Source organism: Notothenia coriiceps, unplaced genomic scaffold (genome assembly GCF_000735185.1).
Source record: "Notothenia coriiceps isolate Sejong01 unplaced genomic scaffold, NC01 NC01_scaffold00028133, whole genome shotgun sequence".
NCBI lineage: Eukaryota > Metazoa > Chordata > Actinopteri > Perciformes > Nototheniidae > Notothenia > Notothenia coriiceps.
Genome location: NW_011360834.1, coordinates 948,650 through 965,160, shown reverse-complemented (window position 1 = coordinate 965,160; position 16,511 = coordinate 948,650). Strand labels below are relative to the sequence as shown.

Here is a 16,511-nt window from a genome sequence, read left to right as displayed (position 1 = left end):
ACTTTGAACTCTCATCACTGGCAGGTTAGTGTCTGAAATTCTTACCCTTGGGGAGACATATTAGACAGGTCCACACACACACACACACACACACACACACACACACACACACACACACACACACACACACACACACACACACACACACACACACACACAAACACACTACAGTCATGCCGTAACTGGAAAAGCAGCTCTGCGTGTTGAGCTCCGATTCTCAGTCCATTCACCGTTCTTTCCTTTTTTTTAAACAAATAACCATTTTTCTCTCAGTAATGATATTTTTTTCAGCTGTGATCTNTGTGTGTGTGTGTGTGTGTGTGTGTGTGTGTGTGTGTGTGTGTGTGTGTGTGTGTGTGTGTGTGTGTGTGTGTGTGTGTGTGTTTGTGTATCTATAGATTGGCGGAAATGGAGAGCCAGAATTGTTCATTCTTCACCGACAGCCTGTCTCCTGATGAAAGTCTGTGAGTATGCTGCACACCCCAAACTACCCCACCACAACAACCACAGCGTTTCATGTCGATTATGTGTGTGTGTTTTGTGTGTACAGTCTGTCCTCTTGAAACCTTGATTGTGTCTGTGTTTCTGTGTGTGCTCAGGCTTGTGCATGCATGTTCCACTGTTAGGGAGAAATTGGGTGACGTGACATAAATAATCAGCCACATAAGGAAAAGGACACACAGCGAGAAAAGTGTGCACACAGTGCCCTCTCATGCACATGCCTGCTGTGAGTAAAGTCCTTGGCTGTGGGTTGATACACAAAACCCCGCTGAGTAGAGAGGTGTGTGTGTGTGTGTGTGTGTGTGTGTGTGTGTGTGTGTGTGTGTGTGTGTGTGTGTGTGTGTGTGTGTGTGTGTGTGTGTGTGTGTGTGTGTGTGTGTGTCTTTAGAAAGCTAGCTGAATGGCAGGTGGTGGCTAGGTTAAAGAAATGAAAGTAATGAGGGGTGTTTGATGTGAGAGAAGCATCCAACAAGTCCTCCATTGAGGACAGTGAGTCCTCAATGTGGGAAGCGCCAGGTGGAAAGAGTCGTCCATGTTTTTTTTAACAAGTCTTATTTAGTTGACATCTGAGTGAGCTATCAACCTCCTTCACTCAGGTATTTTTCATTTTTGTATTGAACCTTAAAGTCAAGGTAGCATGCCCTGCAGCTCCATGCAAAGTGGTATATGATCTTTTAGGGCTCCAGGTGTGTGTCAGTGTGTGTGTGTTTTGTGAAGTGTGCTCATTATTTCTTTTCAGACGTGACTTATGTGTGCGTGCTGTGAGTGAAGCCTGTGCTTGACACCACATTAAAAGCTAGTTTGAGGCTGAGATAAAACTGCATTACTTACTTTCAGTCGGGGAAACACTTTTAAGAATCCGTTCCTCTCAAGCCTGCTCACAGTGTCTTAGTTCCAATGTGTACGTATCTAGAGTTTTGCTTGGGTGGAGCATTGTCACAAAAATGTGTATATCAGTGCATGAAGCTGTTGTATCTCTGTCTCTCTGTAATTTGATGCCTGGAAGTTTGTTTGAATGCATGACACTTCACTTCTACCCTTTATGTGTAGTGGTGCTGTTTTACCCTCATGTGGCCTTGTGTCTTGTTCTTTTTATACTACCAATCCGTCCTTCTGTCTGTCAGAGCCTGTCTGTTTTTACTGCTGCATGGCTCTGAACATGCTGCTGTGCTACCTGTGCCTCCATCTGCGGTTTGGCTGGCCTCATGCTGTTTTCTCTCCTGGATCATGCCGCCCGTATGTGTAGCCTTTACCCGTCATCTGTGTGCATTGTTCTCAGTTCACAGTCTGCCTATTGATAGGATACAGACATTAATGAATCAATCCTTTAGATGCAAACATCAATGTAACCTTCAGTCTTCCATAAGTGGTTCATGCATTTTATTATCATAGAAATGTAAATGTTTTGTATAACAGCTTTCAATTCAGTGATATGAGATGTTCTGCATTAAACCATTTTATCAAATGAACAACGGAGGTAAGTGGTGATGTGAATGACCAAAATAAGAAAGACCAAAAATACATTAAAAAAAGAAATACCTTCAGGTTTCTTGTTATAGGAAATGCTGAGATATTTTTTCATAAAGAAACAGACCGCCGCATCATCAAGCTTGACCAAGGTTTTCTGCAACTGATATGGATCTGGCCATCTCTAGACATAACCAGTCTGCTTTAAGTAGGCCTATAAATACCAATGGGATGTATAATGTGGCATTACAATTCAAAGCCTATAACTTGTTTTTTCAATAAATAATTTGCTAATAGCCCAAAGCATTATTGGAACATATAAATTGACAAACAGCTGTCTTTCCATTAAAATAATTGCACATGCATTTGTGGTTTTACAGCCATATGTCTGCTCTCAAACAGACATCTGAACATTAAGTTTTTCCGTTCCATCGTCGATAAAGTTTTTATTATTTGGGCATTATATTGTGATGTAGCGTAACCATTTTTAATAAAAGAGAGTGGGATCTTAGTGTGGTGAGCCAAGTTTATGACCGGCCATTTCATATTTGGACTGGGAACCTTGCACAATGCATTTGTCGTAGTGTCCCGTCCCTGTTTGTCTGGTTTTGTTTGATCGCGCCTCGTCCTGTGATACCTCTCCTCGTCCTGCTTGCCTTGCCTTGTTTGGCCCCTGGCTCTGCTTTGCGCTGCTGGTGGCTGTTTGCTGGTGGCTCAGTGTGCTGTCTCCTGTGTGGGGGACTCAGGGATGAAGATCAGTACCTCCTGCGTCACTCCAGCCCAGCCCTGGACCATGACTCCCCCTGTGGACAACACATGCTGCTGGCCCACCTGGAGCACCAGGACCAGGAGCAGCTCCAGTGCACCCTGGCCCGCCTGGAGAACGAGAACAGGTCTGTGTCCGGGAAAACAAACAAAAACAAGTGATTTAGGACATTGATTCGGAGCGAGTATTCTTTCTTTCTTTTTTTGTAATTACAGTTTTTATTTATGAACATACATGGTACATAGATCACATGGTACAGCATTAAGTGTTCCTGGTTAAAAGAAAAGGTGTGCGATTACCAATCAGACACTACATAAAATAAAATAATAATTAGATTAGAATAATTTTACAAAGGCCCTTTTGTGAGAGTCCTGAGTATCCTTTCTTGATTTGTTTAGGTGTTGGAGTTGGACTCACATTTGCTAACATTTGCTGTTTATGTGAACATAAGTAAATGGTGTTGATGTGATTATAGATAGCAGGGATGTTAACGTTTCTTCAGGGAGTTATTTCGATTTGTTAAGCTCCCCAAGAAGCATAATAAAATAATCTGTTTGTTTACGCAGATCCATTAAACTTTTTTTTTTTTGCTTCTGCTGCTATTTGCCTACCTTCACACACTAAATCCCAGTAAACAGTGTTAGGATAACAACACATATTTTCTGTCTGAATACCTGACACATAGTTATACTTCACCTTGACAGTGTGTTGGTTTCCTGCATAGAGGGACATTACAGGTTTCCTAGTGTGATGTAAAGCATCTCTGAAACACATTCAGTTTAGATTGGAATGATTTAATTTGAATGTATTGTGCCCTACTTGCTAAGAGGCTCAGGCATTTTCCATAAATGAAACGAATTAATTTCTCCTGTCTCGCTAATTGGTTACTAGAGGCAACCTTTATGCCAATGATTCATATGAATATTTTTCTCTTGTCTCCAATTTGGTTGTGACCTTAACACACACACAGGGACATCCAGCTACTTACACACAGACATAAATACACTTCTGCCTTTTGGGTGTCTGAAACCTTGACCCATTTCAGTTATGATACTGCAGTGGGCTCCATTGTCCTTATTTATGGCTATGGAGGCTGCTGTGACTTATTTATGTCCTCTGCTGTGGCTCCTATGTGGCTCATACCTGAACAATACAGCAATTTAAGAATCAGTAACAACCTTAACCCTTTGCTTCTTTGTTGGGGGTCCTGGCTCTACTTTAACAGCTTAAAAAATATATACTTAAAGGGGACCTATCATGCAAAATGTACTTTTGTACGTCTTTTGTACATGAATATGTGTCCCCGGTGTGTCAGGGAACTCACCAAGTGTCAGAAAACACAACCCTCTCTCTTTTCCTCCATACCCAAATCTCTAAAAACGGGGCTGCAACGGATCTGAGACAGACTGATACAGATTTAAATTGTTCTGACGTCAGAAAAGGGGTGCTCCGCCTATATGGGCAACTCTCCACCTATCAGGGGAATGTGGGGTTTCCACGGCCATTGCTGCTCGAAAGCGCTGGAGACGCTGTAGTACATATGCCAGGCCTGTAAGTGGCGCTATAGTCTGCCACAAAAGCAGAATCAGCCCTTGCAAAAACAGGGCCGGAAAAGAGCAAATAGAGCGAAATGACATGTTTTATATAGGTATGGCCCTACAATATATTATTCAAATATAGCATGATAGGTCCACTTTAACATTGTTTTATCAGCTTTGTACTTTATCCTTTTCTCCAGTTGAATAGCTTTTCATATATTGTGTTACAACAAGGTCAGAAGATAACGAGACAAAAAAATGTAAAGGAGGAAAATGTGTCAATTATTTTGTGCTTAATATTTGTACACATACAATCACTGAGGAAGTAAAGCCCATGAAAGGGTTTTGTCCACTGGGCGTAAGGATGACCATGTGATATGTGCAGGTCTTTAGCAATGCTTCACAGCACAGAACATAATCAGATGATACCCTTCATGGGAGAGAAGGAGAACAGTGATTTATTGCAGCTCGTGTTCAAAATGAGGATGGTTTTATTAATATGTATGCATGTGGTGAAATGACCCTAATAATATAAATTACACGCATGTCAGGTCATTACGTGTAGCCAGGTGGAAGCTGGGTGAATACCTTCTGCTGTGTTTATGTGTTTTGCATGCTAACAGTTTTCCCTCCATCTGTTCTGTGGGTCCTCAGGGTGCTGCAGAGCGAGTACAGGAGGCTCAAGTGGAAGCACGAGGAGGCGGCGTCTGTTCCCATGCTGACCGAGGCCGGAGAGGGCGGCCCAGGTTCACCCACCGAGGGGGGGCCGCAGGACGAGGAGCTGCTGGCCGAGGCACGGGTCCTCCGGCAGCACAAAACGCGCCTGGAGACCCGCATGCAGATCCTGGAGGACCACAACAAGCAGCTGGAGTCGCAGCTCCGCAGGCTGAGGGAGCTCCTGCTACAGGTACCCCTCTCTGAGAGGCACGGGGGTGGGGGGTGGAGAGAGACGAGCACTCATACAAACATGTTACTGTACTTTAGGAGAGTTAGAAGGCACTTGCTTGCTACCACGAATCCACTATGTTTCAGAGGGAAGTATTGTACTATTTACTCCACCACATTCATTTTGAAGCCATAGTACTGTACCTATTTTGCAGATTCCAATTTTGATGAACCTTTGTAGTTTATTTTATAATTGTGTACTTTTCTGGAAAAAAAAAATTCTGTCAAGCTCAGATTGTGCTAGTTTTATTTATTCATTCTTCATTTATTATTGAATACTTTATTCAGCATTCATTTTGAATGGTGAGTATGTTTGTACAGTAAGTCGACAGATTAAGTATTTTTTCATGTTGACCTGCAGTCTATGTCTAGGTCTATTTTCCATATAGTTGTTCTATATAGGACACTATTGGGATTTGTCTAGGAAATAAAGGGCCCATAAATATAACAATACTTTTAGTTGCTCAAGATAAACTCAGAACTGTATACTTGAAATAACACAAAAGCAATTAGGTTGTTTTTAAAGAAGTATTCCACCTTTCTCTGAACACACAGTGGTATAAGTGCTTGCTTTATCTGAGCAGCTTACAGTCTGTGAAACACACCATCCACTGCATCTGAGTGCTTTTTCCACTTACTTCTTTTAATGCCTTCTCCTCTTACGCTCCTCCATTTTGTGAGATCCTTATGTGGAGATATCATATTGACTTCCATTGCTATGGAAGATACGAAACTACATGTCCTGATAAAGCCTGGGACTATTGACGTGCCCTATTAGGTTCTGCCTTGCTGAAATTAATACTTGGTTTTGAATGTCCAAAAATGTCCCTACATTTGAGCGACTCAGAATCCAAGATATTTGTACACTAAAACGTTCTATCTGAACACTCTTTTCTCTAGTCTGCAAGCTTTAAGTAATACTATTCAAACAGAGCCTTTAATCTCATCTATATAAATTGGTATGAATAATTTATTTTACAAAACTCTGCTGCAAAACTTGAACTACTTTATAAGAGAAGCAACAATATCCTAGCTGCACTTGATTTTAAGATTGCACTGCCTGTTTTAAAGTCTTGCTAGGTCCCGCTAGTGTCTCTGATGTGCTATGGTGTAAGACCAAATTCCCCAACAAAGAAACGTACTTCCAATCCCTTATTCCGTCGCTGCCTTAGACCCTCTGGCGAGCTACAGTAACTACTGGTTTCTAAATCTTGACCTGCTGCTAAAGGTGACCTGGCCCTTAGTGTCCGGGGCCATCCGCTGAATAGCAGAAGTCACTGTCTGATAAACACTGAAGGTCATAGGTTTGATCTCCAGCCACTTATCTATCACAGCAGCATCTGGTCTGTTAAGGGGGTTTGATGAACTCAGCTTTATTCATAATGTGTTACTGAACTGGAGCTGCAGCCTGAATAATGGGCACAGGAAGGCAGAGACTCAATGACTTTCAACATTTGTATGCATCACAGTGCCTACATCCGGTAGCACAGTACGTATCATACATTGTGTATACAAAGGATGGAATGGCGAGATGGAAAAACCATTAGTGGGAAATCCAAAATGTACAGCACAGAAAGAGTTATGAAAGGGGATAAGCCTTAAGACGTCAAATAAAAGGATTCACTGCACTCTAAGTCTAAAGACAGGTATGAGAAGGATGGATATGAGAGTGGGAGCTGACATACACAGTAGCTGGGTTGCTATATTAAGAAAGTGTCAATTGTTAGCCGTGGGAGTAGATGTAAATTGTGCATGTAGGTCTCTAAGTAACGAAAACAAAGCTAGTGAATGACAGGGGAGAAAGACACTGAGAGTGAGAGACGAGTGTGTTTTCTTCAGGTTAAAGATGTGGACATTTAGAGTAAAGAGAAATAGGAGGTACATATTCCTGTTTTGTTTTTTTAAATATGTTTTTTTCTTTTATTTCATTCTCCCAAGACCAATATCACACTTTCATTTCCTCTGAAAATAAAATCAGAAAAACCTCCTTGTAGTTTGGAAGTGTTTATGTATGAAATCCTTACAATCTCTGCAGACCCCACATTTCACTGCAACAATTGAACTAACTCACCCCCTGGATATTGCTGCTATGTTGCTTACAGAAATACAAAAGATAGTGAGTTTGCATATACATGATATTTGGGAATACTGTATCTTCTAGAGAGCTACGTTATACATGTACATCTTTGACTGTGATTCGAGACCTCCCTGCCTCTTTCTGCAATAATGCTGTGTGCGGTGCAGTGTAATATCTTTTGCATCTGTCTATCAAAGCTCAGATCACAGTAATTTTCAGATTTGGTGTCACAGCTGTTGGGCATAATATCCTTATTTGAACTAATTCTGCTCAGAGATGCCAGGGCTGCTGGCTGTGTGTCATTAACTATCACATTCATTACTTTGTGAAAGGCTAAATGTCTCCGTAGCCTCCAACATGATGGATATTAGCAATTATTCGGAATGAATGATAATCAGTCTTTCCTAAAAAACAGCCCAAAGATGACTCGGAGGCCAACGGATCAGAGCCGTCGACCCTGTCTTCTCCCGTGTCTGGTGGGGGGGGTCACCACGGAGAGCATGCGAGCAGAGAGACCACCGACACTGAAGCAGCAGGTCAGCGACGAGCAGCCATTCTCTGATGTTGTGTTGACGCATGCACACAGTGTGAAACCATGCATCCTCCCCTCCTGCCCCCCACAACCTCTTATAGACGTGTAACCTTCTGTGTGCAGTGGTGCAGTCACCAAGTACATTTAAGTACTGTACTAAAGTACAACTTTGAGATACTTGTATTTTACTTAGTATTTAAATGTGTTTCTATGTTTTACTTCTATTCCACTGCAAATCAGAGGTGAATTGTGTACTTTTACTCCACTGTATTTATTTAATACCTTTAGTTACTTTACAGATTTGGATTAAGCATTTGAAATATAATCAACCCTTAAATAAGACTTTAATTATACATGGAGAAACATTCACAAGCTACCCTGCAGCATACAAAGTCATTCAAACTAGCTTCACCTTTACCAGCTTTGATAAACACATTAATGCCTCAATAATTATAATCAAAAGATATAATATATAATTCTGAAATCGGCCATTTGCTTAATGAGTACTTGTACTTGAGTAACATTTTGAATTCAGGACTTATAACTTATAACAGAGTATTCCTACACTCTGGTATTTCTACTTTTACTCAAGTACAAGATCAAAATACTTATTTGGTGTGTGTGTGTGTGTGTGTGTGTGTGTGTGTGTGTGTGTGTGTGTGTGTGTGTGTGTGTGTGTGTGTGTGTCACAGGAGATGATATGGCGCACGAACAGGATACGGTGCTGCAGCTCCAGGAAGTCATCGAGCAGCTTAGAAACGTCTTCCCTTCAGAACCGGGTGAGTTCAGTCACGGCTGCACGGACTGTAGCAATCCATGCTTCAGAGAGACACTCTTTGCTCCTCCATCACCCGTGGGAGAGTGGGAGATGAAGAGAAGAGCAAACATGTACTGCTGTGGGTTGATAGTCCGGGGGAGGGACGGGGACATTAAATGGCGGGGAGGAGGAGTAAGATGAATAGAGACTGAGACAGTAGCACAGAGAAAGAAAGGGAGCATCACTGTCACACACTTTGCAAACTGCCCCGTCTCATTTGAAAGACAATTGACTGGGCAGTCAGAGGCCTGTAACTTGAACAAAGAAAGGGATTATCATAATCATAGCCTCCACAGTTATAACCAAGATCATTTGCTCATTTCCTGTGCTTGCTTTCCTGACATTTTGAAGCTTTTGTTTCTTCTTATTTCCAAATGTCAGGCTCCACCTCACACATCTAACACCAAGTGGGCCTGGAGGAGCAGAATGAAGACCTGTAAAGGACGCCTGATGGCAGAGGGAGGAGCTCCGTACGGCTGAGGTCGGCCACAGTTCACCAGGCCCTGAGACCACTGCAGCAGCTATGATACCCAGAGCTAACCCTCTACTGGAATCTGTGCACTAAAAGCCTTTTTCATGCTAACTGCTAAAGGCTAACGCTGATGTCCGTTTGGCCAGGCTGTGCTTCATGACTTCAGGGGTGCAGCCTGACACCGTGTTAACCAGCCAAAGGAAACTAACGTTAGCAGCAGGTCAGGGAGACACTAAAGTAAAAGGACATGCCCAGCCAAGACACTGTGCTAACCAGTATCTGTGTAGTCGTTCAGAGGTGTGAAGCTTTATATGTCCACAGCACAAATTGGACCTCCCATGAGGAGATCTTTAAAAAAAAAATGCAAAAAGGAATACGAAGTGTATCCCCTTGTTTTGTCAAAAATGTCTGTGTCTTCTGTTTTGTTGTTTTCTACTTGAATGTGATATCACGGTTGTTGTTCTTTGTTTTTGAACTGAGGCTGTTAGAGATTGCTAGAGTAAGCAGGATCAGGGCTGGGCTGACTGTATCTCATGTGGCTGCGTGGTGCAGATTGTCAGGGAGTTGACAGCACCCACAACAAGCTTATTTACTTTGTGAGAAAGACACATCATCAGTTGAATCCATGATTTATTTAAGACAGCCAAAGTGCCCGCTAGCACAGCGCCTCTGTATGCACACACTGTGCTCCTCTAATCCTCTCCAACTGCTTCTCACTCTCATTGCTCGCCTCTCCTAAGTGAGCCCTTTACGCCGATACAGAACCACTTGCACTCACCATAGATGCATAAACACACACACATGTGCTGCTACATAAACATTCACCCTTCCCTCATTGTGCACAAACGGTTCCCTGTTTGATCAATAATATGTGCCATGCATCCTCTCTAAAAGATACAGACACCTCCGTTTGAAATGGAGATCCATTTCATCTCTCTGGCCCGCAGGATTTAGACCAGCCTTCAGTTTTGAGACAATTTGAATTGTGGCAGAAACTGGATTTTGTGCAGGAAATGTCTGCTGACTAATATCAGCACGCAGGCGTCCACTCTGGGAACTTAGCGTCCTCCTGCAGTGTGCAGAGAAAGAGAAGGAGGTAGATCCAGGCAGCAAGCCTCTCTTTCTCTCTCTGTCTACCTGGCCAATTCCAGACACTACAGGGGGGAGCAGGGCACACCACCATAACGCGGCTCTACACTGACATCATCCTGGATAATCCCTACTCTCAGTCTATATCTTTATAGAACACTAGCTATTGATTCTACATGCCTCATTTTCCCTCGCTAATGCGTACCTAATTACTTTTTAGATCCACAAAGAGACGCCAGGTTGAAATGGAGTTGTCCTCATTGTATGAGGGTCATAGGGTGGGTTCTGTTCTAAACACAGCACAGTCATTGAATGCCTTAAAACCAAACTGGATCCATCGTAAATATGGACTTTTTCATTTAGTTTTTACATTCAGGGACAGCAGGTGGTTGAATTGGGCTCACAGGACATGGAAAAGGAAGGATCACAGCGCATGAGCGTCCATACATTGAAACCAGTTATAATAGGACTTTTATGGGTGAACATCAACATGCTGGGGGTGCCTGGAGGGAATAAAGATCTGAGAAACAAGAAAGGAAAGGTGGAAAAAAAAGCCCAATCCATTTATTGCTCGAGGGCTGGTGTGAGAGATCCATTTTGATGTGCCTGCTACAGTGGAAATCTCCAGGAGCAGGATAAGAGAACGCCTGAAACAACTAAACTGTGGCTCTGTGTTTCACAGTAAATCATACTGGCTGGAGATACACATACACCCAGTTAGGAATTCATCTTAGACCTTAAAGCGACTTTCTGACCTCACACATGAGTTTGAAACCCATGTGCTGCATTCATTACGGCTCCCCCTCCAGGCACACAGCACTCACACTTTGACACCACCATCCTCAGCACTCGCTGCCTGTTAGTTTTGATACTGTTGCTAGGGAACTGTCCCCAAGGATGCAGTTCCACAGGTTTGTGAATTTGAAAGGTGATGTTTTCCCGTTCATAATACAAATGCTAATAGCCTTAAGAGAAGCTAGAGAGATCGCCCTTCTCCTCTTCTTCACTCCCACCTCCAATAAAGCATGTTGCTGTTCAGCTGCTGAAGAGCCATTATCATCTGTTGAATCCATCCCAGGCAACACTTAAGATTTGTTTTCAGTTAAGGTCTCACAGGTCGAAACAAAGGGCAGCTTGGGTCATGGATAAAAGAAAAAAAAGCAATGTTTATTCACAGACATGCATTTATTGGTATTCACACATCTCATTACACATTGATGAAACCCCATACATCTGTTTGTGGGCACACAAGCTGATGTCACAGTGACATTGTGGGAGAAAAAAGAAGAGGAGGAACTCCCAATAGGGCTGCCAGTCAGCATTGTGTTTATTTTAAGACAGTATAAAGGAGTAGGATAGAAATAAATACAGAAGGTGGTTACATGACCGTTTGTCCCCATGTGTCACCCAGCTGCTGTGTGACACCAGCGTCTATTATTATTAAACCTTTATTCAACAAGGTGGTCCCATTGAGATCGTCAATCTCTTTTTCAAGGGAGACCTGTCATAAATTAACTTCCACTGTCATCCAGCTGCAGGAGAGTCGTTTCTCTTTGACCGTGTGATCCTCTGGGGTCTGGTCCATGTACATCTTTCTATGCTGGTCATGGTTCCCTATATTCCCCAAACACACAGAACGTACCCTGCTCCCTGTGGCGTGACTGAAGCAGTGTGATTGAAGAAAAAGGCTCTCCATATCACCCCAGAGGACACTGCTTTCTCTGTCAAGACTGCATGTAGCCGGCCAACATGCGAATGGTCATAACTCCCCTGCCTTTGCTTAACAACCTCCATTTTTGCTATTATGATGCATCTAAGCTAGTGTGTCACCTCTCACATCACAGGGCAATGAATCAACTAATCTGTTGACAACACTAACATCATTTCACACACACTCATATCATACTGATGATCTGAGTTTTTTTAATTTTTTTAATCACCGTTAATATACCTCATTAATTATTCAAATGTTAATTGTTTAATGGTTTTTATTTTATGTTGTTGTCCAGCACTCAAACACTTCTTGCTGTCCTTTCTCTGGAGTTTTTAATCTGTATAAAAACGTTTTCTGAAGAAAGGCTTTTTACTGTAATAACGATTGGGTTACTGGCTGCTTTCTACTCTTTGTGTACAGAAATAAAAATATTTGTATTTGGCAAACTCCTCATCTTCCTGTGCTTTTTTTATGCGGGTGCAGTTATCCCTTTGAGAACTGAATAATGAAACTTAACTCAGAATGGGGCCAAATGCAGGTTGTTGATATTAATTTTTCTCATTCTGTTTATATTTGGTTTCAATGTGGCAGAATCAATATTTCCTGTTGAGACTTGAGGCTTGACTGTTCATCACGTAACTTCCCTGCTGTTTCACTTTCTACATCCATATTGCTGTTAGTCTAGATATATTCTTCTCTCCCTCAGCTTCCCCTTTGATCTATTCTGATTGAGTGACATCATTTCCTGTCTTATCACAGGGGTCTTTGTTCCCTTGGGCTGCTTCTCTTTGGCCCAGTTCACCACTTGATGGACATTTGACCTTCTCTGTAACCTTATCCTGCACTGATCTGTTGCTCACTACATTATCTTTTCCTGTGCCGGTGGGCTCGGGATCGCTATCTTTATCTGTCGCTCGATTATCTGGCGCACCCTGGCCCTCCCCAGGAACTGCGACACTCTCAGTATTTTCATTATCTTCACTTGCTCTCCCACTCTCTCGCCCTTTATTGCTCAGCTCTGCTTTCACATCTGGATCTTTCCCTGTTCCTGTGTCATCCACTCCCTCTGTCTCAGCAGGGGCGGGCTTCTCTGAGCTTTCCTCGTCTTCTATCTTACTGACTTCTGTCTTCTTCTCTACTTTGGTTTTTTCATCAGTAGTTTTCTGTGCAAATCTGACATTCTTCTTTCTTGCTGCACTCTTTGTCTTGCTCCCATCGGGCCCCCATTTCTCCTGGGTTGTATCCCAGTAAGTCTTATTCTGGCGGCACTGCATTAGGCGTACACTCTCACCCAGCTTCTGCAGTTCTTTGCGGACGTAGGGTTTGAACGATGGGTCCAATTTCTCCACCATATCCAAGTCCCTCCGAGCCTTCACGTCGTTGCACAAAGCGCAATGTGCTCTCGCCCGCTGATAAACAGCCTTAAAGTTACCTAAGGGAAAAGACAATGTGGGAGTATAAATAAAATACTGACTTGAGGAAACAGGAGATGGTCAGCTAGAATAAAACTTTAGAGCAGTACAATTCAAAGTTACAAGGTTAAAGAAATACTGCTAAAGGGAGGATGAAGTAACTGCACTGAACACCAGTGGTGAGACAGGAGACAAAGTAGAAGGCAACAATTGGAGAAAAGTAATAGAAGGGAAAAGGAAAAGCGTAAGAACAATCATTTCGCATCAGCCTCGACTATAAATAATTTAGTCATAGCAGAAACAAAAAGAAAACAATGAATTCATTTTTGACTGTGATGTCCATGGGTGGGTGCCGGGGGAGGGAAAGAGAGACTCAGAAATGCTGTTGTGAATGTTTGGTTTCTACTTCCCCTGGTAAAGAGAAAGATCAAGGACTGATGTAGTGTGAAGGCTGGTTTTGCTGAAGGCCAGGCATTTGTTCTAGCAACCGATATTGATATTATAAACTCAAAAGTAAAGGTGTGTAAGGAAACACAACTAAAAACTGAGCATGTTTATATACTTCTACCTATTTCTTTATCCACATCTATTCTTTCCTCCCCTACCTCAACATTTATCTTCACACTAACATGTCGTACCTCTGTGCTTCTTCAGCAGCTTGTTGTTGAGCTCCACCACTTGCTGGTTTTCTTTTAGCTCCAGCAGGCACTGGCTGAGGTTAAGACTCAGCGGAAGACACACTTTTTCCAGCGACTCCCAGTCCTCGCCCTGTTGATCCACCACCTGCTGAACACACAGAGAGGACAAGGGAGTGTGAAGGAGGTGTTGGAGCTGCTAATAGGTGGCAGGGGGAATGTTGAAAAGATCAAATTGAAAGCGTGACAACAGGTAACAAAGATAAAGATATATGGGAGGAAGGATGAAGAAAAGGAAACAGACACGAGGTAAAGTGTAGAGGCTTGTAAGAATAGGAGAAGAAATGAAGATGGAGGAGGGTGGGTTGATGATAACAGGGAGTTTGTTGTGAAAAGGCGTGACGGAGTTAGACAGCGAGGTGTGGCAGAGACGAGGAAGAGAAAGAAGCACAGGCGCGCGCTGTCACAGTGATATCTCTGTGCTGTTATATTTAGCGCTCTTTTCTCTGCTCTTCACATCCCTACCTACAATGCCACAGCTGCTCTTCAGTAAAAAAAGGAAAAGAAACAATGACAGATGATTATGGTTCACGAGCCACACTCCTTTCGTCAGACTACTTTTCGGCACATTCATTGCTCTGAAAGGACTGGAGGCTGTGTTTAATATTTTCGCCATCAATCCTGACGTCCATCTGGATGTTCATTGTCGTCATTAAAGGTTTTATTTGGCATTTCACTTTCCTGAAAATAAAAAATGATGACTTGTTTGCGTGGTTTTACACAACTTCACTCTGTATTTAATTACACTAACCGTGTTCTGGAGGATGTCCACATATTCGATGGCCTCCTTGAACTTTAGAGAAGCTTCTTTTAACTGGTTTTCTTTCATGAGGAAGTTCCCTTCTTTCTGCAGCATCATGATCAGCCGTAACATCTGCTGCCAGTCCTTCCCCTCTTTGTTATTGGCATCGTTTGGATTGATTTCAGAAGAGCTGGTCTCCTCTTCATTAACCATTCCCTCTGCTGGTGTAACCTCATTTCCCCCGAGCGCTTCTGCATCGGCTTCAACACAGTGGATAGATGGAGATAGCTTTTTACCTTTTTCTTTCCCAACTTCATCTTTAGTGTCCTCTTGCTTTCCTTTTCCTTCCGCCTCCTCCTCCTCCTCCTCTTCCTCTACCTCTTCATTTGTGTCTTCCTTTGTCTCCAGCATGTTCCAGTATTGCTCCCTTTCCTCCCAGTACTTCTCCTTCATGCTCTCTGACAGGTTCTTCAGCTCTCGGTGGATTAGAGAGATCAGAGTGGTGTCCAGGTGGGACACCATGTTGAAGTCTCTCCGGGCTTCCTTCTCATTCCACACGGCGGCGTGGGCCTTGGCTCTCTTGTAGTAGCCCTTCACACAATCTGAGAAACAGAATAACAACATTTAATACAGAGAAATCAAAGAAAAGCACGAACACAAAGTGATTAATGTTCTAACCTTGAGATATTGAATAATAAACCTGCTCTGTCTGCTTAAGCTGAGGTGGCATTTTGTTTGCATTTGGCAGTGTATGGTGTGTGTATGTCTCAGGAGCCCCAAGTTTGCTAAACAAAGAAATATATAAAAAATATGGACATTCTGCATGTTTATTCATCACTAAAGCTTATGTGCTACAATGAGACAAAATAATATTGTTAGCTTTATATGAGAATGAATATCCCATTAAAGGTGGGGTAGGTAACTTTGGAGAAACCAGCACGAGTGCGCTGGAATTTGAAAATACACAACCGGAGAAAATCTGCCACTTCCTTACAGAGCCCCTCCTCCAACACACACGTGCCCAATGAGGGCACAAGATAAGTTTGTGCACAGATGGAAGGCTGACAGGCAGGTAGGCCATCCAGTTATTTTAGCCAGGCCGGCTCAGATGATTGGTCGTGCTTTTTACAGTAGCCTACTTACGGCTTCCACAGATGACATTTTTTAATGGATTTTTTGTCAAAGCACTTAAAGGAGACCTATAATATCTTAAAGGGGACCTATCATGCAAAATGCACCTTTGTACGTGTCACAGGCTCTTTAAAGGAGACATATCATGCTATATTTGAATAATATATTGTAGGGCTATACATATATAAGGTATATTTATACGTTTTTTTTTTTCAAAATACCAAACAGATCATGCATTTTAGCCATGCTTCATTTCGCTCTATTTTGCTCTCCCCCAGCCCTGTCTTTGCATGCGCTGCAGCTGACCACGCCCCCCTGCAAAGGAGGGGGCCGAGTTACGAGCGTCATGTTACCATGCTGTTACCATGCCACGGCAACCTCTAATTCCCCTGATTGGTGGAGAGTTGGCCATATAGGCGGAGCTCCTCGTCACTGACAGACTATTTTCAAATCTCTATCAGTCTGTATCAGATCCGTTGTAGCCCCGTTTTTAGAGATTTTGGGTATGGAGGAAAAGAGAGAGGGTTGAAGAGTGACGGCGATATGGAAGATGATTATAACGGATGTACTGCTTCTTGGACTGGTTCTGTGAGTAATGATATTAAAGTGGAGC

At 42.7% G+C, this 16,511-nt stretch overlaps 1 protein-coding gene across 2 annotated transcripts; it reads left to right on the top strand.

Moving 5' to 3' along the window:
• The first annotated feature begins 372 nt into the window (after positions 1 to 372).
• LOC104957970 (dystrophin-related protein 2-like) lies at positions 373 to 12,669 on the top strand. Of its 2 annotated transcripts, XM_010785649.1 has the most exons (7): positions 373 to 464; positions 2,715 to 2,861; positions 4,927 to 5,179; positions 7,320 to 7,333; positions 7,710 to 7,830; positions 8,519 to 8,605; positions 9,025 to 12,669. In XM_010785649.1, exons 1-7 carry the CDS (start codon positions 409 to 411, stop codon positions 9,121 to 9,123), a joined length of 777 nt encoding a protein of 258 aa, XP_010783951.1. In that variant the 5' UTR covers positions 373 to 408; the 3' UTR covers positions 9,124 to 12,669. The 2 variants fall into 2 exon arrangements, with proteins under 2 accessions (XP_010783951.1, XP_010783952.1); XM_010785650.1 differs by lacking the exon at positions 7,320 to 7,333 and having other exon boundaries at positions 9,025 to 9,137.
• Positions 12,670 to 16,511: the final 3,842 nt, after the last annotated feature.